We start from the raw sequence: 23,149 nt of genomic DNA on the forward strand, positions 1-23,149 counted from the left end.
GGGGCGGGGCGGGGCGGGGCCTTCCTCGGACGCGGCGCGGTGACGTCACGGTGAGCGCAGGGCTGCCCAGCCCGCTGCCTGAGCCGGAGAGTGGGCGGGGCCCGCGCGGGGACAGTCGGGCCTAGGGGCGGGCCCCCCGTGACCTTGTGTCGCGTTGTCAAGGGCGACGGGAGGGGCCGCGGGGCACTCGCCCGCCAACAGGGCCTCACTTCGTGCATCCCTAGAATGGGGCTGACGTTCGCAGGACTGAGGCTGTGGTCGTCCCCCCGCTCCCCGGCCACTGGCCGAACCGAGGCGGGAGCGGAAGGGGAAGGGACGGACCTCAGGCTGGCCTTGTCCACTCCCGAGCGCGAACGCAGGAGCCGCCCCCACCAGCACAACCGGGCTTATTCCTTCCTTGTCTCGCGTCCTGCTGAAGGTGGGGCTGAGGCCGAGACCCACCACACCTTTTAATTAAGAAAAAAAAAATTTAAAATTGAAGTATGGTTGACACACTAAAATTAGTTCCAGGTGCTGAACGTAGTGATTCAGCAGCGCTGTAGCTTGTGCTGCTCTCACCATCCTGAGTGTAGCTGCTGTGGGTCACTACGCGACACCGGTACCCATCCCGTGACTGCAGTCGCTGTGCGATGCTGCTCCTGGCCCCGTCGACGCCCTTTGTCGCCCAGTGCTGCACCACGCAACTTGCAGGTTCTCTGACGCCGCCTGAAGTGAGGCCCCGGCGCCCCGTCCTCCACCCCCAAATGATTCTGAGGCTCGCTGGAGACTTGCTACCAGAGCGAAAAAAGCTGCAGAAACGGAGGTGCTTTGGATTTGACCCGAGCTGCGAAGTCCAAAAGTCAGGGGAGGGTCCCTTTGGAGCCAGCACACAGCGGTGTGTTGGGAGGGGCCTTCTGGGACTCTTCCAGGTGGAAGGTGTGAAGGATGAGCCCCACCTGCCAGGCTTGTAATGTCAGGTGGGTGGACTCAGCTGTAAGAGCAGTTCTCTGATATTGGAGGAAGACTCCAGAAGCCTCTTCCCTGGCCCCCAAGGCAGCTGGATCACCCACTCTGCAGTCACCGTCCTCTCATGCCTCCCCAGCAAACAAAATCAGTTCCAAACCCCTCGTCCTCCAGGCACTGCACAACCTCACACCTGCCTCTCTCCTTTCCCCACCATGCTCCAGACACAGGGAGCCTGTACCAGGCCAAGCCAGTCCAGTGTATCCCTGCAGCTGCTGGGCCGGGGGTTGGGGGGGACCGATGGGTCTCAGCCTCACCTTGTGTTTGTTATTCACCCAGGAAGTCTTCCATTATAAGAGCCGATACAGTGATCTATGAGGCGATAGATCTAGGTTGGGGAGCCCTTTATTTCGGAAGAAGTGGTCTTTGGCAAAGTGAAGAGGGAAACCTACACTTCACTTAAAGATGGGGGCACTTGAGCCGCCTGGGTGGCTCTAGTCGGTGGAAGGTGTGCTTCTTGGGGTTGTGGGTTTGAGCCCCACTTTGGGTGTTGAAATTACTTAAAAAAAAAAAAAAATCTTTAAGGCAAACAAAAATCCCAAGGCAATTTCAAAGTCTAGGTGTGGTCCTTGGTCCCCTACAGCTTTGCTACTCCAAGTGGGCCCAGGCCTCACCCCGGAGCTCCTTCACCTAGAAGCTCAGTCTGCCACCCCCTGCCCTGGCCCAGACTTACTAAATTGGGGTGTCAGCAAGAAGTCAGGTAAGCTGTCTGCGGGTCAGAGCTGGGGAAGTGCCATCCTGAGCACAGGCCAGCAGCAGCGAGGATGTGTGCTCCGGAGGGCTGTGCTATCCTGGACCCTGACAAAGAGACATCTCCTTGTTCCAAGCAGAAAGCCAGGTCGGTGGTCCGGCTTCAAGCCCTGGCGCCACCTTGCACCTTCCTCCAGTGGCTGATGGTGTCTCTGAGAGGGGGAGTTCTCCAAGGGCTGGAGTCGGTGCCTAGGATCCGTTCAGTAAATGCTTTGCTGAGTAAGCCAGCCCGGTGCTCGGACAAGACCTGCGCGTTTCCCTGTTGCTGGAAGCAGCAGGCATACACCTGCTCTGGAGGGAAGGGGGCCTCGGCTCGGGGTCCACTCACATCCTTCCTGCCCTTTCTCACACTGGTGGACCTCTTCCCACAAGAGAACCCCTTTTCCTTACCCAGGAAACCAGAGACCAGAACACCAGTGTCTAGAGGCTTGGGAACAGAACCGACTTCCCCGGAAGTTCAGAGGGTCCCCTGTGCTTCTGGCTACGGAGGTCCAGCTCCCACAGGGGACACCCATTCTGGCCGCTAAACACTGGGCAATTCTGGTTGCCTTCTGCGCAGAACCCTGCCCTCCACCCCGAGTCTGTTTCCTCTTTCTCTGCACCTGCAAACGTTGGTCTGGTCACCACCACTCTCCCTCCCCGACCCACCAGCCTCCAGATGCTCAACTCGTGGCAGCACGTGAAACCACCCTCCCTCTTCTGAGACCCCCCCCCAAACCTGTCCCAGACGTGAGGGGTCCTGGGTGGGGTCAGAGACACAGGAGGGGTCCTGGTGCAGGGAGCCCCGACACACCACCCTTCCCCATCCTCCCAAGGGTGTCCTCTCTGGGCCTTTTCCTGAAGGACCTACCCTCACCTGGAACATTCTCTGAACATCACTACCAGCCTTGAGGATCTTCAAGTCTGAACTTTGCTGATCTGCCTATATAAGACTACTCAGTAAACATCCGTTTCCAAGAGGCTTCCTTGGTGTTGGCCCAGAGCCCTGGGGTCCCAGCACCAGAGCATAAAGCCCATTTCAGTAGCAGCCCTCTCCAAGCGCTGAACCGGGCACCAGGCACCACACTCAGGGCGGCCAAAAGTCCCACTTAGTCCTGTGTAAGATCCGGGTTACTACTTAACTACTGTCTGTGACATTGAGGGAGTTAGCAGAATTATAAAACACCCCTCTTTCCTCAAGGTAACCCCAAAGTGAGTTCAAGGTGAGCTTGCAGAGCTAGTAGGGGAGGAAAGCTCCTTTTGGGACAGCGGTGAAGCACGTGGCTCTGGCTGAGCGGCTCACACCACCCATGAACTTGGACAGGTCCCCTGTCCTACCTCACGGCCAGGACGGGAGCTAGTGAGGCTTTCCAACAGCACTTGTTACCAAGCGTTGCCAAGGAGGGCAGGCAGAGTTGAGAGGGCTCATACCCCACCAAGGCCCTGGCTCCTGGTGGCCACCACCCCGATGGGCCCACTGGCCATCCCTCCATGGGGACACCGCAGGCCCCCACTTCCTGTGCACTGGCCTCCTGCTCGTCTCTCAACCCCCTGAATATGTCAGATCAGCCCAAGGTTTTCCATCAGCACCTGCGGATTCTCTGCTGGGTACCATAATCTGCCTCTGGGGCCTCCGTCCACACAGCCTGGCAAGTCGTCTGGAGGAAGGTGTGCTTGCACCGAAGGTACCGTCCGCCTGTTCATCCACAGTTCCTGTCTGTCTTTCAGCCTGGGGGCGACACTCAGTTACGTTTCAGAACTGACCCATCTCTCTACTCTTGACTTTGCACAATGAAATCACACCCGAGTGCTGCAGTGGCACGAACACAAGACATCCCAGGAAGGTGCAATCTGGTTTTTCCAGCCTCCATTCCTATGCACTCCTGTGCTCCTACTTGCTAAGGTGGCCCAGCCAGAGCGCTGACTCCCCGGCAAGGGTCCTTGGGTGACGGTGCCTCCCGAAGGTCTGTTGGCAACTAACCCGCACTCAGATCCTTCATGAAGGGACTTTCCTTTTTCAGTACAGCTCACTGGTCTGTGCAGTGCTAGAAGCACGTTTTGGCTTAAGTGGGAATCTTTGGTTCCATTTTGTAGCCAAAAAAAAAAAAAAGAAAGTTAGGTTTTCAGCCTGAGATTACACAAGCCTAAGAGACTTCACCTTGTTTTCCAGAGATTGTCTCCTACTCCTGTTTTTAACATGTTACGTTCTCAGAAGCGTCATCAAACACACATACTAGGCACACTCAACCGAGACCCTCCAGTCTAACGAGGGCTAGCTACTAATAAGCTCATTCCAAGGGTCGTTAGCCAACTGGGACCATCTTTGAATCCAAGCAGTTTTACCAGCTTTTATTATAAACACCAGCACATTTCAAGTTTCCTCTTTTTGATCACAAATATAGGACTTTTTTCTTCTCCTTTTAAGTATACAGCATGAGACACAGCGCCGGGCCTTTCCCGCTGTCTTACAGAATCTCCTTACGCCGAGTGCGGGGTTAGCATCCACAGACCACACCCTCGGCCGCAGCCCTTGGCGGATTACACAGGACATGGACTCCAAAACGATGAGACCTGTACACAGTTTTGGATCCCACGACGACCTGAAAAAGATGCCCCCCCACCGGCCCCCTTAAGTGGCGGCCCTGCACTACACGTCCGTGGCCCTGGAGCTGCTCCTCCAGGGCTCCAGATGGCTCACTCCTTCCGTCTGCTCAGGGTTTTCCCATCAGTGGAGAGCGTGAGTCGGCAGAGGGTCCCAGACTCGAGAAGCAAGTAAGCAAGCAAGGATGGCCAGATGGCCACTGGAGGGCCGTGGCCCTGCTTTCCCTTCTTGGGCTGTGGTGGGCGTGGCAGGTGGCTGGCAGTACTAGAGGACGGTCTAATTATCTGGCTTAATCTAGTTTGAACTCAAGATTTGAAGCTCTGTGCAAAAATTAATTTTTTTCAAAGCTTCCTCAAGTTTAGATTCCCAAATCAGTATTTTGAAGTGATCTCTGTGAATACATGGCCAAAGGGGAAGCTATTTGGGCCATGAATTCTAAATTTGCCACCACCACCCACCGCCTCCCCACCCGGGGTTGGAGGACCAGGGACACAAGAGGCAGGACTCCAGTCCCTTGTGCTTGAGTCCCTTGTGCTTGGTTGGGGAGGGATGCTGCACTCTAGAGGGCAGACTTCCACGCTCCCCGGAGGTGGTGCTCTGCTCAGACCTGTCGTTTCCAGCACCCAGGGACTCAAGTGTCACCCTCTTGGTAAGGGCACCTGAACTGGACCCGGGAGCAGGGGGAAGCAAAGGGGCGGTGGTGGCATGTGGGACCACGTGGCCAAGCGCCCATCCCTTGAAGCCGGGGGGCTCTTTCACCACAGTGCTGCCCTCACAGGCCCTGTTTCTAGAGGGCAGAGAGCAAAGGCCAGAGCTCTTTGCTGCCCTGCCCAGCCCAGCATCGGAGGCCACAGCAGGACACGCTGCATGCAGCATCCACCCCTACGGAGCACAGGACGTGGGGAAGCAGGAACCACCTCTGGTCCCTGGAGCCAATTCTGCACCAATTCTGGGATTTGCATAAAGGAAAGGGGAGGGTAGGTACCACTGCAAACAGCTGCAGGAACCATCCCTACTCTGGCATCTTGAGGCTTAGGGGAGGAGGATAGGAGGCAAAGTGCTGCTTCGGACTCATCTGCGGCCTGAACTCTGTGGGTGAAGCTCCCCGCGGAGTAGTGGGTATATGAGGCCCACACTGAGCTGGACGCCTCGGTTCCTGGAAAGAGAACCACCCAGGCCTTGGCTGGGCCTGGCTGCCACCCACATGGCCACCAGGACCATGGTCCCTGCCTCTCCCCTGTGAGCAATCCATCAGAATCATGTCTTACAAAGAACAGACTCCAAAAATATATATAAATAAATAAAAACCTTAAACATTCATACAGGGATCTTAAAGAACAGAATACATGTTAAAAACTTCAGTAATTTATATCAATTTTAAGCGGTACTTTATATACAATGGGGGAAAAACACATGCATAGTCCAAATACAATGTTGAAAACAGCATTTTCATAACAAAAAAACCCCGAACACTAAGTGTTAATACCATGTACATGAATTCAAGAAGGACCACCCTTTTTGTCTGTTGCACACAGTTTATTTAACAATATGATATAAGAAATGAGTTGGTACTTTACCATTCTATACAGTGATTGAATCTTCTTGAATTTTCTTATTTATAGTAATTATAGCGCTTGCATGATTTACACTAGAATTGCTTTTCCTCATTTCAAGTTTCACATAGAAGAAAGAAAAGAATGTTCTTCTCTATTAACATTAGCATGGTCTAAGAGAGTGATCATCCCTATTTTTTGTCTAAAACCAGTTTTATCAGAGAAACAAAGCAACAATTTCTACATCTGCAAGACAAGAGTTTGGCTTAGGCCAGTATGTATAGATAGATGTGTGTGTGGGTGTGTACGTGTGTGCACGCAGGAGCCAATTCCTATCGTCCAGGGGTAATACTTGGAGAACGCCCACAGAGTTCACTATAGAAAAAATCTTCCCGCAACGTCAGAAAGTTATCGGGATACATTATAAGCTTGCATTATTTCAAGAATCAGTTTCTGAATATTATTTTTCTTCTCACTTTTAAACATAAATGTTTAAAGTCTTGAAAATACAAATAAAAAATATGAATATAATGAACTTGTTTTTCCCGTTAAAAAAAGGCATGAGTCACCAGAAATGACGACAAAAAGAATCCAAACAAAACCCCCCTCCCCCCAAAACAAAAAAACAAAAACAAAAAACAAAAACAAAAAGAGAGAGAGAAAGAGAGAGAGAGAGAGAGAGAGACCAGATATTTAAATCAACTGGTTTTTAACAAAAAAATATATTCTTTGTATTGTTTCTTTAAACAGCAATCTACCCTTCCACGGCTTGGAAGTAGCGGTTCCATCTAGGCATAAAAAGAACCTAGACGCCTGGATTTCAGTACAAAAGGTCCAAGAACATGAAAGGGGGGAAAAAAGCGATGCTCTCACAATGCTACAAACCCTCCACAAACTTTTCTAGGGTGTCTCCTGTGGTGTCGCCGACCAGGGACAGCTCACTGGACAGTGCACTCCTGTTGGGGGTGTTCAGCTGTGGGAGCATTGCACTCTGTTCGGGGTTCCCCAAGTGTCCCTGATCTATGGAGCTGGCCATGGTGACTGCGAGTCCTGGGTGGGGGGAACCAGTCTGGGGCGAGACGTGGTGTGGTGAAGGCTGGGGCTGTATCCGTGGCGACGGGCTGGAATGTGGAGGCTGGGACTGGGGCCGCGGAGACTGGACAGGGGCCGGAGACCGCACCTGGCTACTGAGGGATGTGGCCATCTGCTGGCCGGGGAGGTGCGAGGCCTGTGGCTGTCCTGAGAGCATGTGCTGCTGGGGGCTCATGGGGTTCGGCTGGCCCGGGGACCCGATCTGCTGCTTCATCTGCTGCTGCTGCAGAATCCGCTGCTGCAGGGCCTGCTGGATGTTGGGGGTGCTGTCTGCGCCCAGCCCCGGCTGCCCTATCTGGCCGAGCTGTCCCATCTGAGCCGCCATCTGACCCATGGAGCTGCCCTGGATGGGGAGGTGCTGCTGCATCCGCTGCTGCTGCATGGCCGGGGGGTAGCCTCCGGGTCCCTGGGGCTGCTGGAACTGGCCGTGCCCGGCCATGCCCCCGGCCATGCCCGTGCTGCCCTGCTGCTGCTGCTGCTGCTGCTGCTGCTGTTGCTGCTGCTGCTGCTGGAGCAGCTGCCTCCGGAGCATCTCCCGGTACTGCGGGTTCATGCTCGCCATGCTGGGGTTGTGGCCCGGGTTCATGATGTTCAGGGCCTGGCCCTGGGGGTTCAGGCCTCCCATCGCCGGTTGCTGCGGAGGCACACCGGGCCGGGGCCCGCCGGCTTGCATGGCGTTCAGGTTCTGCAGGCCGGGCTGCTGGTGCAGGCCGGGCTGGGCCTGGAGGCCAGGCTGGGGCTGCAGGCCGGGCTGGGGCTGGAGGCCGGGCTGACTGGCCACGTACTTGGCTGTGCGCTGCTTGATGAAGGCCGCCATCAGCTGAGGGTTGGACTTGAGGATGTTGAGCACCTGCTGCTGCTGCTGCGGGGAGCTGGGCGACTTCAGGGTCCGCAGCAGGTCCTGCAGGGCGCCGGGCGAGATGCTCCGGGGAGGCTGCACGCCAGACATCCGCGGCCCAGCCACGGCCGGCTGGGCCTGCATGGACAGCACGGGCCGGGGCAGGCCCGGCATCGGCTGCTGCTGGGGAAGAGGCGCTTGCTGCCACTGCCCGGGAGGCAGGTTGGGCATGACCGGCCCGCTGACCTGGCTGGGACGGGGCACGTTCAGGCCCACGGGGGCCATCTGGCTCACTGGGGTCACCATGCCCGCGCGCCCTGGGGGCAGGCCGTTGTTCACGTTCACCCGGTACAGGTGCTGCTGCTGCTGGGCCTCGCGCTCGATCTGCCGGGCCGCTTCCACCGCGGCCGGTGGGGGCTGTGCGGGAGGTGGCGGGGCTGGCACCTGGTTGGTGGGCTTCCCGGTGGACACCGTGGTAGGGGGCTGAGTCCGGGCCACGCTGGGGAAGCCGGCTGGTGACATGCTCACGGGTGAGGGCTGGGGCTGGGCCGGGGGCTGCGGCGTCTGGGGCGTGCTGGGCTGCTGCGTGGGGGTCCCGGGCGGAGCTGAGGTAGGGGAAGGCAGACTCTGCTGAGGCACATTGCGGGTGTTCATGGTGGCCATCCGCCGGCGCATGAGCTGGGCTTGCTGCAACCGGTGCTGGATCTGCTGCTGCCGGAGCTTGTGTTTGATGTTGAGGCAGAAGGGCACCGGGCACTTATTCTCCTGGCAGTGCTTGGCGTGGTAGCAGCAGAGGGCAATGAGCTGCTTGCACACCGGGCAGCCCCCGTTGGTCTTGCGCTTGCAGCCCTTGGTGTGCTGCACCACGCGCTTCATCTTCTGGCAGGACGGCAGCGAGCAGTTGGCGTTGCGGCACTGGCAGGCGTGCACCAGGGACTGGATGCAGCGCTGGATGCTCAGACGCCGCGACTCCTGGGGGCTCTTGGACTGCGGCTCGCCCTGGCTGCTGCCCTCGTCGTCCAGGCCCAATCCCCACTTCACCATCTTGTGGGCGTGGCTCTTGGTGTTGTAGCAGTTGATGCAGAGGTCGTAGTCCTGCGGACAAGCACAGAGCGCAGGCTATGGTCAGCCGGGGCCTTGGGACCGGACAGAGGCCACCGCATCCATCCCCGCAGCCCTATCCCTCCCCTCCCTGTGCTCTCACAGGCTCTCGAGTGCGTTGGCTGACCTCTGGTCCCCTTTTCTTCCGTCCTCTGCCCCTGGGGAAGGGCGCCTAGACCTACCGTGTCCTGCTCCTGAACCTGGCCTGGGGAGTCTGACGGTTCCTCCCAAGCTCACCCAGGTGCCACCCAGCTCCCCGGGGCCACTGCCAGGGGCCCTGGTGCATCACCCGAGCTCTGCTGGGTGGCCCAGGGGGTCTAGGGGACTGAGGCACCTTCCCCAGAAGACAGGCCTTTGGCTCAAACCCCAAAGAACCCAAAACGCATGCTTATGGGTTCTTTAAAGTTGCTTGTACCTGCAGACAGAGACTACCAGGTACCAGGTCTGGAGAAGAAGACCCTATGACCGGGACCCACCCCTTTTCCAAAAGGACATGAAGATCCCAACAGTGGGAAGTGATACAGGACTAAAGAAGCCTGGAAAAAGTGGGAAATGAAGACAACGGCATTACAGAGGCTCCACCTGCCCCCTCTATCCAAGATCACAGAACCCCTACGGGTGTGCGGCTCTGGGAACTGTCTGGGAAGCTAACTCTGGCAAGGTGAGGACAGGGTGGGGGGTGGAGGCTCCACGACAGCCCGCTTCATGCCCTGTGAGGGACCCATCTGGGCAAGGGTTGGCCCACACCCTTTCCCACAGGGAGCCAGCATGTGCAACCACGGGGTCCACTGGACAAGGGCCTTCTCAGCTGCTTGGCTAGGTCACAACTGGAGGCATGAACAGGGGAAACCACTCAGAATCCCGGGGGTGCTGAAGCACAGCCTGTTTCCTCTCCTGCCCCTGCCCTGCACCCGAAGGCCCGTGGATGCTCTGGACACATGGCTGGTGTTAGCCAACAAGGGATCAAATCAAAGTGCTCTGTGATCAATTCTTCCTGAAAAAGTCAGCACAAACACTGCCCCCCAGGAGGCCTGCCCACTCCCTGGGAGACCAGCGCCTCCTGCCAGGGGCCAGGTGTAGCCCAGACACACATCAACGGCCCTTTGTTATGCTCTGCTGAGTTGGGAGCACATGTGCCCCATGAAGGGAGAAAGACTCCTTCCTTCCTTCCCTCAACGTATGCTGGTGAGCCTGGAGCGAGCACAGAGCATGGAGTTTCTTCTTCGTGACCTCGGAAATACGACCTCATGACCAACAACTCCCAGAGAGGACCAGGAGACAGATGCGCCTTTTCATCTGCTTATCTGGTCCCGGGAAGATGCTGACCACTTCACGGTCCGAGCTGAAATGCTAATGTACCGATGGTGCAGAGAACTGAGGACCAACCGGGGCCCAACTCGCGGCGCAGACATTGCCCGCTGGCCTACCTCGCAGACAGTGCAGTGCCAGCGCGTCTCCACGTGGTGCTTGCACTCGTTGCAGGTGTAGACGAAGCGGTCCTGGCCCTGGGTGTGCAGCTCCACCAGCATGCACAGTGTGGACCACTTGGACCGGCGCAAGGAGGAGAACTCCCAGTGCTTGTCTCGGGCGAGGGTGAGGAAGGCGTCACGCCCGTCCATGAGGTCACAGCTGAGCAAGGGGTCAGGGTCCACGATGGGGGGCAGTGTGTTGATGACGGGCCCAGCGTGCAGGTGGATCACAAAGAAGACCTGCAGGGGAGGACAGCGTTAGCTCACGGAGAGCCGAGGCTGCTGTGCCTCCTGGGGCCAGCCCTCTCCACAAGGCCCAGGATGGAGCGCCAGCAACACTTTCCCCTCCTCTGGGCGGGGGCCAGAGTTGTGGATTCTCAGCAACCCCTTCTCCCTTATCCCACAGACCAGGAGGGGGCCGGCCTGTGGCCCGAGAGCCCCCCGCCCCCCCCAGAGCATCTCTACCTCTTTGTGCTTCTCCATCGTGGCGTAGAGCTTCTGGGACAAGTCGTTGGACACGTTGGGCACGCTGGGCTTCTTCTTGTTGGCTCGACTGATGCTGCTTTTATTCTTGTTGGTTTTCTTATTGTTCTTCTTCTTGGCGTTCTTGCTGTCGCCCTGGCTGCCCTGAAAAGATACAAGGAGCTGTCGCAGGAGCCCAGCCTCTCCTCCTGAGGGCGCTCTAGGCCTCCGCGCCTGCAAACACACAGTTGCCTGCAGAGGGTGTCACGGAGGCAGGGGCGAGGAGTACGGGAGCCTGGCCAGGGGTGCGGTGGGGACGCAGAGGCCATGGCGGCCACACAGCAGGTCATCTCTTGGGACGATACGCCCAGGAGGGACTCCAACAACGGAGGGAGGCCACGTTGCCCCGGAGCCGGACCGCTGCATGCCACATGCCATGTGCTCAGTCCCACATGGTTCCCAAAGTCCACTACGTATGAGGCAGGGAAAGGAGCCATGGGAAGCTGCCACGTGGGCGGGAGCAGGGGCTCCAGCACGGCCCATCCACATCTCCTGGCAAGGCTGCCTGAAGGGGGGATGTCCCTATGACCCTGCTCCCAGCCCCAGGCTCGCGTGGGCCTGAAACCCCCATCATGAGTGCTCCAGGGGCTGAGGTGTGAGGGGTTCTGCCCCGCAGTTAAGGCACTTCTGCTCCAGAAAGCACCCCCTTCATCATTCAGGCCCCAAGGTCAGGTCCAAAGAACCTTCTTCCCAACAAGAGCAGAGAGAGGGCGAGACAGACGCTCTCGGTGCCAAGGGGCGCTAGTAGTACCCGTCTGGGGCCCAGAGCAGTAGAAGGCTATGAGGGAGGGCGGGACGGCAGCGGGCAGCCTGCACAGCCGCTCCAGTTCTCAGGGAGCCCTGAAACCATTCTAAAGACGAAGCTTTTAGAAAATTATAAAAGAAATAGATACACTGCACAAAGTTCAGAAAATATAGCCAAGTAATAGTAACAAAAAAATGCTTTTTTGGCCACCCAGAGCAACGGCATTCTGGTTTTTCCTCCTGGAGATGCACGTACAGGTGGCTCCCGCAGGTGGTTTTCCTCAGAGCTGGGGTTGCACACATGACGCTGCAGCCTCTCCCCTCCCCACGTCCCCCAGGAAGGACAGTGCCAACGGCAAAGCAGCAGCCCGCCCAAGTGCCGTCCACAATGGAAGGCACTGCCTGCCACGTGGTCCTGGGGTGTCTGTGGGGTGGGACCTGCCTACTGCCTCTGTGGACTGGGCACAGAAGACCACCGTCTCTCTCCACCATGGGCAATTCCCCCATACCGCAAAGGCTGGCAGGGTGCAGTTGCTCCACTATCTGGGTCCAGACTCTCTTCTCCCGGCCCTGGAGCCCCAGATCCATGTTCTGACTCAAGCCACCACCCATCTGAGGTACGGGCAGTGGCCAACATGGAGAGGAGGGACCCGGGCTCAGGGCTCAGCTCTGCGCAACCCCCTGCCGGAACTCCCTGGTTTCTACCCAAAAAGGATTTCCGGCTGCCTCCCAAAGACCCTGGTGGAGCAGTTTCTCAAGCCCCATTCTGGATATTCAGAAATATGGTTACCAGCGGTCAGATGACCGATCCTGCCTCCAGGGAGGCCCTGGCGAAGGACTCCTGCGGCAGACCCCAGTTCGGAGGGCCCATCCTGCACAGCCCCTCTTGGGTGTCACCAGGCATCTCTGTGCTGGTTCCTGAGGGGCCTCTTTCCCCAACATGCTTCCCCAGCCTCCTCCTTTGGGTGGAGGTGGCAGCACAGACTCAGTCACTGAGGGCCCAGACCCAGCGGGCAGCCCCGATCCAGCATCTCCCTCACACACCACAATGATCCGCCCCAAGTTCTAGGGCTGCTACTCTCAAAACGCCTCATACCCCCTCCATATTGCATCTATAGCTAAGGACCGAATGGAAACCCCCATCCTCTCTTCCGCAGACATCCCGAACACATGCACACTTGCTCCCGGCGCGAGCCGTCACACATCTCCCCCTCCCCAGGCAGCGTCGGTCCCTTCTCAGCAGGTCAGCCTCTGCCGCCTCCCCAGACAGGCCCCGCCAGCAGCCCCCGCGCCTGGCCGATCTGGGTGCTCTGTTTCCTTAAGCTCCTACTGCTGCCTCAGGACGCGCTGTTTTCCCTACTAGAACCCTCGCCCTGGGAGGGAGGGACGGAACCTCCCCCAGCTCGCCACCGCACGGTGGAGCGCAGAGCCCCTGCGAGGCGGCACCCGGTGAGCGGGCCCGAGAGCGACAGCAGACGGAGGGCCGTCTGGTGCGGTGGGCTGGCTTGTGACAAAGTGGGAGAAAGAGGCCCGTCCCCTTCTCAGGGAAGGTCTGAGCAAGAGGTGAGCACGGGGCTGTCTGCACGCTCAGCTGCCCGGCAGGATGTCCTCCTCTCTCGTCCTGCTGCGCCTCCAGCCTGCCTGCTCCCGCGTGACGCGTCTCCCCCACCCCCATCTTTGCTCGCCCCGCAAGCTCTGGCCCTGACCAGCGGTGGTTGGTGACAAGGGGAGGGCACGTGCAAAAACCGCAGCACCGACAAAGGCGGCAGCGTCTGTGCCCCTCGGCGCGGCCAGGACCGCCGCGGCGCCTCACCTCCGTGGTCTCGCTGGCCGCGGTGCTCTCCTCCTTCTTCCTCTCCTCTTCCTCCTGCTCCAGCTCCTTAATGCTCTCCTCCAGCACGTTGGGCCAGAAGTCACCCTCAAAGTAGGGCAGCTCCTTGGCACTGGTGAGCCTGTCTTCAGTTGCTTGTTTGAAGATATCCTGGAGAGCAAAGGAAGCACAGCGGAGAAGAGGGACGTGAGTGGCGCTCCGGTGGGGGGCACAGGGGCCGAGGCTGTGCTACGGACACCTGCTATGAATCTCCGCCGGCTACACGGAAGGTGCTTCTCCAGCTTTTCCCCGCGCTCATCTTCCCGCGTTCTACTCCTCAGAGGGGACTAGAGCTCGCGCTCGCATGAGCCGCCAGGTACCTTGTAGTCGTGAATGATCCGCTCTGCAAATGCCTTGTCCAGCATCTTCTTGTACCACTCCTGGAGGCGCTTTGGTTTGGGGATTTTCTGGTCAGGGGGGTGGCAGTGGAAGATATAGTCGTCTCCTTCACTTGGAGGGCAGGCCCAGATGTGTCCTGTGACATACCTGCAGGACACACAGCCACAATTCAGACCACAGAGCCGAGTGAAAGCCTCCCTGCCCCCAAGGAGACTAACAGCCGAGGAAGAGGCACCAGAAATAACTAGAAGAAAACAAAGAAACTACCACGATGCTTGCAATGAAATAGAACAGGTTCAAGGAAGTTCCAAACCAGCGTGTGGGGGAGGGGCGTGTGGGCGGGGGAGGCTCGATCGCGTGAGCAAGAGCACCCCTGGAAACCAGCCTCAGATGCTCCCTCTCACCGGGTGCGTGGTGGGCAGGGGTCAAGACTCCAAGGACTCCTGTCAGCATAGGACACAGCCTGGGAGATGTGGCTCTCAGGCATATGGAATGGCTTATGTCCAAGGATGTGCCGCAATTCCTACTAATACTTCCTGTGCAATGAAGGGGCAGCTGGACACTTCTAAGCGGTCAAAGTCAAAATAAATCTGTTACTCTGTTAGAAACATGTCAGTCAAATAACTCTAACTTTTTCAAATTTGGGAAGGGATGTGACAGATCTAGAATGCTGAAACAGAGAAAAAAATCAGATGCAAAAGACCAGTATCCTGTAGGATCCCATTCATGTGAAACGTCCAGAAAAGGCAAATTTGTATAAAAAGAAAGTAGACCGAGGTCGCTGGGGTAGGGGTAGAACAGGGATTAACAACAAAGGGGTGTTGGGGGCCCCACTACTAAGGGGAGGACAATGCTTGGAAAAGGACTGATAGCCACGGCCACGCTGCTCGTTGAAGTTATTAAAAATTAATGAAATGTACACTTGACACAGGCAGGTTTTATGATATGTAAAATATTTCTTAATAAAGTTAAAAAAGAAAAAAAAGAGACTAGAATAAGGAAAAGAGAGAGAAGAGCAATAGAGGGCAGGGCAAGCATGTGTGCTGAGCTGGGAAGCCCAGACCTGCGGGGCCCAGGGGAGCGTCTGGGAGGGGGGCTTGGGAGAACTCGTGATCGATCCAAGGACGTTAAAATAAAAACACGTATGACTTTAAAAAATACTCTGGTTCTTTCACAAAACACACAGTGAAAATTAAAAATAGCATTTTTATTAGTTCTAAATAATCTGAATTAAACTCACCCCAGTTTCTTCACATATTCTAAATATCCAATAAGGATCTCATGGTAAACAGCTGTCCGGAGGCATCGGGGCCGGAAGAAATGAATACTGTCCAGATAAGATATGTACACACGCCTGGGGGAGCAGGGGGGAAGAAAGTAATTGGTATCCTCCAAACTTCAAACCAAACACCAACATCTAAAAAAAGCTCCAGAAATAAATTCTGTTTTCGTAGCATTTATACTGGCCACACAGACAAAACATAAGAAAACTCCCATCACCAACTGCTACTGCCTGTGAGTCAACGATCCCATCACTGGACCAAAAGCAGGGGATCGCCCACCACAGAGAGGCATGGAAAGGCCAGGGCAAACTAACAAAAGCCTCTTCCAATTCCCTCTTCCCTGGATTCTTGACTGAACATGAAATAACTCTCGGCAGAGGTCCTTTGCTCTTACAAGTCGTGGGACCCTGGAGTGATCCCTACCCCCTCTCTATATGTTTACCTGGCCCAGGTAAGACAGGGACAGTAGCAAGACCAGGACTAGAACCCACGAGCATTCACTATACGAAACATGGTTTAAACAATCATCAAAACCCTTCATTTCTCACTGGCTCAGTGGAAAACTCAACTAACAAGTTTGGTTTGTTAGGCACGGCTTATTTGATTTAAACCCATGTCTGGAGCACACAGGTTCTCCAAGACACTTAGGGTCTCGGTCTGCTGTGACACTGTGGGCCCACTGCTCTGCACCCGAGAAAAGGAGGAAGACTACCTTGTGTTTGGCGGGGGGCAATCAGAGCCATACTCTTGCACGTGCATCCCAAAGAAGCACACGTCCACTCCGTCAATTTCCTCAAAAGCAAAGAGTGCTTTGGTTCGATAGGGGAAAGATTCAGACATTTCCCCAGAATCCACAAACCTGAAATAAAAGTCAGAGCCTGAGGTCTGCACACGTCATTATACGTCTGCACATGTCATTATTTTACCAGGTGCTTTTTAAATGAGACTTGCTGCTCTAAACCCATGCAGTGCAGAGGAGCTGAAGGCCTGCTCACCTCTGCTGACTGCTGCCCAGAGCTCTGCCCGCCAGCCTGGCCTTGGGCAGCTGGGGGCTGTGACCCTATTCTTTGTGACATGATCTCGCTCAGCCAGGAGTTTTACCTCCCCTTATGAATGTGGAATACTGAGAGAAGGGCTGACTAGACCATACCCGCTGAAAAACCTTTAAATTATACAAACTCTTAAGCTTATTTTTTTAGTACTCTCTACACCCAATGCAGGGCTCCAACTCACAATCCCAAGATCAAGAGTCACATGTGCTACTTTTCAGGTACCCTGAATTATACAAACTCTAAAGCCTTGCCAAAAAGTGGGGCTTTGGCTAACCAGGGACGGGACCCCTCAAACTGTGTTACAAAATAGCACAACATGTGCACACAAACCGTGACTTCATTCCGGGCTTGACCTCTACAGTCTTGTCTGAGCTGGCCACCACACGGACAAAGACCTCCCCGGCTTCAGGATGATTCTGTCGCCGCAAAAACTTGTTGACTCGGTCTTCCAGGTGGTTGCCCAATCGTGTGGTCTGTAGTCCTGGAAAGTCCAGAACAAGCAGGTGAGGGGGCTTTGGATGGGCTATGAAAAAGGTGGCTAAGGTCACAGGACCTACCCTTCCTATAGGGCAGTTTTATTTCCTTTTCTTTTTAAAGATTTTATTTTTTTTTTGAGACGGAGGGAGGAGGGAGGGAGAGCGAGGGAGCAAGAGCGCAAGCACACACAGGGGGAAAAGAGGGAGAAGACGACTTTCCCCTGAGCAGGGAGCCTGATGTGGGGCTCGATCCTAGAATCCTGGGATCATGACCTGAGCTGAAGGCAGCCACTTAACTGAGCCACCCAGGCGCCCCTAGTACAGTCTGATGTTCTAAGGATTAGCGTTTTCAAAATCCAGAAGGGACCTAGCTTGTCCTACAAGGTAAGCATGTAAGGGAAAGGTGAACTCTGCAATCTCCAGGTGCTCCACACAGTGACGACTGTGGTCATTTAAATGCCTACATATTTCCACTTTTTTTTTTAGCTTCAAGGGCAGAAAAGCCATGAAGGCAGACAAAAGGCTATGGGGTAAAGTGGAAGGAGCAGACACAGGGGCCTCACTGAGACCACCTCCTGCCTCCCAAGCCTTGGCCCTGAAGAGGCCTTGATCTAGCCCGGGCGCCCCCACGTGGCTGCTCAGTGTCACAGCTATGCCCGCAGCCAGAATCCACCCTAGAGAAACTCTGCTTTCCTTGGAGGGCAGGGCTGCTCTAGCCCTCCCATCCAGCTCACAGGATCCCCCCAACCCCACCCGCCCCCGCCCCAACGTTGCGAGCCCCTCCCAGGCAGCAGCTCACTCCTTATCAGAACCCAGTTCAGCCCTGAACCCCCTCCACCCTCTCCCTCTCCTGGGGATGCACCAGGTGTGGCCACCATGACAGCACTTTTCCAGCAAGCCATCCCCAGATAAAACACTGGTCACAGCAAAAAACTCTTTGCACAAAGGGAAAAAGGCTAGAAGGAAAAGCCACAGAAGGTTAACAGTGATTATTTACAGATACGGATTTCAAAGATATTTTCTTCTTTATATTTATTAACTTTTAAATATTTACTATATGGATAAGAAATATTTTTAAAAAGCTATTTGGGATTTCCTAAGATTCCTTAATGAGGCCAGGAACCTGAGAATTTAGACTTTCTAAATTCTACTTTTCTGTAATTAACGTAGCAACAGTGGAGTTTTTTTAGGAATTAAGTTATACCTGCATACAAGTGATTTTAAAAAGAAAACAATACACAAAGATAAAATAAAACCCCCACAGGAAAATAAAAACTTGAAAAGCTGTACAACGGAGGAGAAAGTGGATGTGTGACAGATTTCACACGTGGATGAAGGCATGCCTTCCACACAGCCGTGTAAGCTACGCTGAGCGCTGTGGCTATGACGGCCGCCCTGAGAAACAGTCAGGTGTAGAAGGGGCCCATGGGCCGTCCCATCTACCTAAGCAGCAGCCCATGGAGGAGACCCTCACGTTCTGACCCCCACGGGTCCCCCTCATGCCACGGCTGAGCGAGTCTGGCTCCCCTCATGACGTGGTTTCTGACCCAGAAAGGCTGGACCCAGCTAAGAAGGGCCACCCTGCCGTGGTCCAGAACTCTCCTTCCCATGTCAACACAGAACCCTATACACAGTGATTTCCAAGTAACAAATGGAAAAATAAACCTTTAAAATTAGGTCTTTACTTTTTTCTTCAAATAACATGAATTACCTGTACTTAAAAAAAAAAAAAAAACAAACAGGCAGCTGTACACGAGACCATGTATGTCAATCTTATAGGCACCAAACTGAGTGCTGTGACAGCGCGGAGGGCTGGAGAGGTGCCCTCTGGGGCCCCGAGAAGCGCAGCTGCTCAGAGGTGCGAACGGAAGGGCTGCGGTGGCTCCTGTGGCAGAGGAGATGCCTGTGCAGAGGTGTCCTCGCATGATTTCGGGGGCATCGCGCCCCTGGTGTGTGACACACACAGCTCTGCCTTGTTCTGCCACACTTTCCAGTTTCCCTGAGGGCCAGCCGCTCGCTCTCCGGTCCGTGGCTGCTCCTCACACTGTGAGGGCTGTCCTTGCACACGCCTCACGCACACAAACAGTTCTGTGGGACACGCGCGTGCAAGCGCTATCATGGAGTCGGTCAGCGAACACTGGATCACAGTCCTCCTTCCTCCCCAGGCTTTCCTCGTGCGCTTTCACCCACAGCATGTGACAGGGCTTTTTCTGTTTCTTTACGTAATCACATCCTTCGGCCTTCTGCTTGCCAACACCGGGGGTGCCCCGTCTCCAGGGAGGCTTCACACAACAAGACACAGGGACTCGGACGCAGAAGCATCACTAGTGGTTCCTCTTCTCCCTCTACCCGGCTGGGCTGCGCAGGGCGCGCAGGGCATCAGGCAGAGAGGGGTGGAGGCTGGGAGGGGAGATGGTCAGTTGTGGACCGTCCTTCACCCACTGGTCAGCAGCACAGTGCCAGTGCAGATGCGAACAAGGCAGCCCGTCCTTTGTGGCCTACAGACTCTCGCAAAGGCTGTGCCCACACATCCACAATGAACAACGCCGGTTCTTCTGTCTGTGAGTGCCGTCCATTTTCAACCCCAGGGCTCACGTCGCAGACCTGCTCTTGGGTTCTTCTGCCCCCATCTGCTACCAGCTGCAACTGCTGTCCGACCCAGGCCTGGCTCTCCTGGCTATTGTGTTCCAGGGACAAGGCTCTGGCCTAGAAAAGTGTTTCTAGCGTGTGGACTGCTTTAGTGATCTCACTCAGAATGGACTCTCTAAAGCAGGGGCTCTCAGTGGGAGCAACTCTGCACCCCAGGGGATATCTGGCAACGTCTGGAGACATCGTGTGACATTCTGAAGGTCACCGCTCATGGGAGTAGGGGTCATGTCACTGGCATTTAGTGGGTAGCAGCAAAGATCTCTTAATATCCTACAAAGTGTAGGACAGACCCCAAACAAAGAATTATCTGCCACCGAACGTCAGTGGTGGCTCAGCTGAGAAATCCTGATCTAAAGAGAAATACTTAAACGGTCTGTGAGTTCATCGGTATTTCAAAAGATTTTATGAGTGAGATTAGGTTATAGGGTAACTGTGGATTTTGGTAACGACAGTCTGTCCCTAAGTTAGCAAAGACCTGGAAGCCCACAGCGTGGCTTCCTCCTTGCGTGCTCCCTCTCTTCTCCTTCCCCTGGTGTGGGATCTCTCTCCAGCCCATCTCGCCCCACTCCCTGCTGGGGAAGGCGACAGCTGCAGAGAGTGCCAGGCAAGCGAGCTGTAAAGGCTCCACCGAAGGCGGCGATCTTACTCAGGGTCACTGCAAGCTTAGCAGAGGACAGCTCAGGGAGGTCACACAGTGGAAAGTGGCCCCTAGCCCTCGAAAACCAGTTGACGACGATCTCATATTGTACACTTCTGAAAAGAATGCTATCTCTGAAAGCATCAAGACTACCCTGGAAGAGTTACCCGAGGCTGCTCTCTGCTGTGCGGCGACACTGGCAGCCATGCACGCAAGTCCTCGTGCACACCGGGCTGAGTGTCCTGGTCATGACAGGACGTGTGTGTCTGTGTGTGTGTTGCAGGGAGGGGTCTTTTTTCTGAGCTACTTGGGAAGGACCTGCTGACAAATTTTCTCTCTCTGCATTTAAAGTTTAACGTTTTATCTGAGCTTTCTGAACTTTCATTTAAAACATGAAGTGACCATAAAGCTAGTTTTCATGTAAAGATCACACCAGGGACTCCATGGAGGGTAAGAGCAGACAAGTACGAAGTGTGGAAAACGAACTCCAGTACAGAGCCTCGGACAAGGGAGCCCGAGAGCCGCCCACAGAGCGGAGCCGCAGAAAGACGGGGAAGGGGGACAAGCCCCTCATAGGCAGACACAGAGACAGAAGCCCTCCTGCAACTTACTCTTAGCACTAAACTTGTTTTCTTTCCGAGTTCTGCCAGTTTTCTTCAAACAGTTGTCACACACAAAGCTGCAAAAAAAGAAAGGGTGTGATCAGAGTGTAAAACAGTCCACACTTCTAAACCAGCGTCAGGCAGCTTGAAGTGCTTTGCTGGCGTCATTATTTACAAGTGAAGAGGCAGCCTGTTTTGAGCCTAAAGTCCCCAAAGTGGGCAGATACTTGCGATGTAAATAAACTGAGAATCGGCTGCCACCTGGCTTCTGGCTTCTGCCCGGAGCCCTTGCTGGTCCCGGCAGGACCCCTCGGTCCCCATGCTGGGCAGGGAGGCTTTCCCTTCCCGAGGATCACAGGAAATCACCAGGGAATGACTCACCCTGAAGGCCAAATGATGTCATAGTGCAGAACACAAATCTGGTGCATCTTGCGGCCACACTCCTTGCAATCGACAAAGCTGGAAGGCAAAGACAGCGCGCTCCAGCACACAGCGGAGCACGCGAGGGGGCGGTCCGCACGCCGCCCTCCGGACCACTCTCTGTCATCTGTGGCTTTAATGCTGCTGCAGCCTGATTCAGCCACATTTTACTTTATTTTTTCTTCTAGAGTCAGCTATACACCCAATGTGGGGCTCGAACTTGCAAAACCAAGAGCAAGTCGCACCAGTATGATACTTTCTATGAGAAAGTGGACTTGCTCCATTTCTCTGCACAAACACCTGTCCCTCGCTTCTCCTCACCTCCTTGCAGCCAGAAATGAAACTTTACTTTCAAAAACTAGTGTAACAGAGGCGTATTTCACAGGCCAGTATTTCTGACGTGAGACACCTTTTCAAGACCAATGCTTGCTCTGGGTGATCACGTATGCCCAAAGTGCCTCAAGAAACAGAACAATGCTCTGGTGTCACAAACACCTGCTCTTAGGTGTGGCGCAGGACGCATCTGCTCGGAGTCAGCTATGAAGGTGGGAAGCGCCAACCTGACTGGTCGATGCTGACCTTTACTCACTTAAGCCCTGGAGAGCAGGGCCCCCCATGCTGCTCACGCTCTGTCACAGCTCCCACCCCACCTCACCTGCCCTTGTCAGCTCATCTGAGAATCTTAGTTGCCAACATGTGTGGATGTCAAAACCTATTTTTTCTGCCACACTCTTCACCACTACCACAACTTATGCCTTGAGCAAGGCTTCAGGGACCAGAAAGTACCCTACTTCCCACAACTTTGCTGGGTTCTGGCTCCTATCAGACTCTCAGCACTGCCCTGAGTTCTGGGCCCCCACCTTTCCACTGTCGCTGCTGAGCAAGCCTTCAACCACAGATCCAACCTAACCACGGTACCCCACCTCCCTGACCCCCCAGCAGCTTCTGTTCCTGTTTGATCCGGAGAGAGAAAGGACACGTATGTGCAAACAGCGCACCCCAGCAGCACCACTGCCAAATTCACCATCCGGCGAGCTCTGTCTGGCAATCCGTGTTGTCACCACCTTCCCATCCCCGCCCCACACCATGCTGCTCCCTCTGCTGCTGCCTCACCCCGAACCGGCTGCTTCTTGGAAAGCCCAGCGGTGGGACTCATGCTCCATGTCAAGAACTCAAAGGGTCAGCAGGCAATACTTCCCCTTCTGTGGCCCCTCCCCTTCCGAGAACACGCGACCCTCAACTCTTTCCTCCTATGCCAGGGAAAAGAACTATCCAAAAAAAAAAAAGTTCTAGACCCAACACTATCAATTTTGAATTTCAACGTCCCCGACTAATACTAACCAAGTGGCTGGCTGCCACAACTGCGTGTCCTGTCCCAGGAGCAGCATCTCAGCAGGCCACCTAGACTGGCCCTTTCCTCATCCCATGGTGCAGCTTCTTGTACAGGAGGCCCTTCTCTATTTAGGTCAAGCTTCCAATTCCTACTTCCTGTCCGAGTTGTTGCTGAGTCTCCTAACTACTTTCCCAACTAGAAATCAAAGTCATTTCCTCGCCTGGTAAATCCACCTCATAGATCCAGGATGATCTTTACCTAAGGGAAACCAACAAAGTCCCTCAAAGCCTCCCCAGCACATTCAGGAAGACATGCACAGGTCGACAAACACTGTACATGGCCCTTCACCCAGGGCTCCTGCTTGCTCGCCCCTTGGGGCACCACCCCTGCTCCCGACCCACGAAGCCCTCGAGCTGACCTGCAGTGTCATCAAACATCCTGCGTTCGTTCGCTTTTTTGTGCTGAGAATGCTCTGCCCTCCCCTCCCCAACCTGCTGCCAGACAAGTGTCCCCTTCCACAGGATGCCACTCAGCACAGGCCAGGGCTCTCCGTCTCTGGAGCACCTGTGTGTGCTGTGATCCCATCTGTGTACTTCCTACCGTCGGCACCTAGTATTTTAAGGTACTGATTCTGAAACTGAAGTCAAACTGCAAAGCTACGCAGGGGGACATTGCGTGAACTGGGACACGGGACAACGAGGAGAGACTATCCACTGGTCATGAACAATTCGGGTGGAGCCTGGAGCCCCCGCAGGGAGTGTGCCCTCCCTACCACGGGGCACTGCTGCTGGGAAATCCTAAGTGAGCTCCCAGGAGGAAAGCTCAGTTTCAAAATG

The 23,149-nt window shown here is 55.2% G+C and overlaps 1 protein-coding gene across 3 annotated transcripts in view; it reads right to left on the reverse strand.

Moving 5' to 3' along the window:
• Positions 1-6,543: 6,543 nt before the first annotated feature.
• Positions 6,544-23,149, reverse strand: part of LOC122895878 (CREB binding protein) — a 124,679-nt gene continuing 108,073 nt past the window's right edge. For all 3 annotated transcript variants that reach the window (XM_044233649.1, XM_044233648.1, XM_044233647.1), the window contains 10 exons: positions 20,942-21,019; positions 20,570-20,637; positions 16,527-16,677; positions 15,857-16,003; positions 15,102-15,215; positions 13,843-14,008; positions 13,466-13,633; positions 10,852-11,013; positions 10,345-10,626; positions 6,544-8,911 (listed from right to left, as the gene is read on the reverse strand). In XM_044233649.1, coding sequence (XP_044089584.1) covers positions 6,764-8,911; positions 10,345-10,626; positions 10,852-11,013; positions 13,466-13,633; positions 13,843-14,008; positions 15,102-15,215; positions 15,857-16,003; positions 16,527-16,677; positions 20,570-20,637; positions 20,942-21,019 — 3,484 coding nt within the window. In that variant the 3' untranslated portion in view covers positions 6,544-6,763. The remainder of the gene's footprint in view (positions 8,912-10,344; positions 10,627-10,851; positions 11,014-13,465; positions 13,634-13,842; positions 14,009-15,101; positions 15,216-15,856; positions 16,004-16,526; positions 16,678-20,569; positions 20,638-20,941; positions 21,020-23,149) is intronic.

This window comes from Neovison vison, chromosome 14, assembly GCF_020171115.1.
Source record: "Neovison vison isolate M4711 chromosome 14, ASM_NN_V1, whole genome shotgun sequence".
In the NCBI taxonomy this organism is placed as follows: Eukaryota; Metazoa; Chordata; class Mammalia; order Carnivora; family Mustelidae; genus Neogale; species Neogale vison.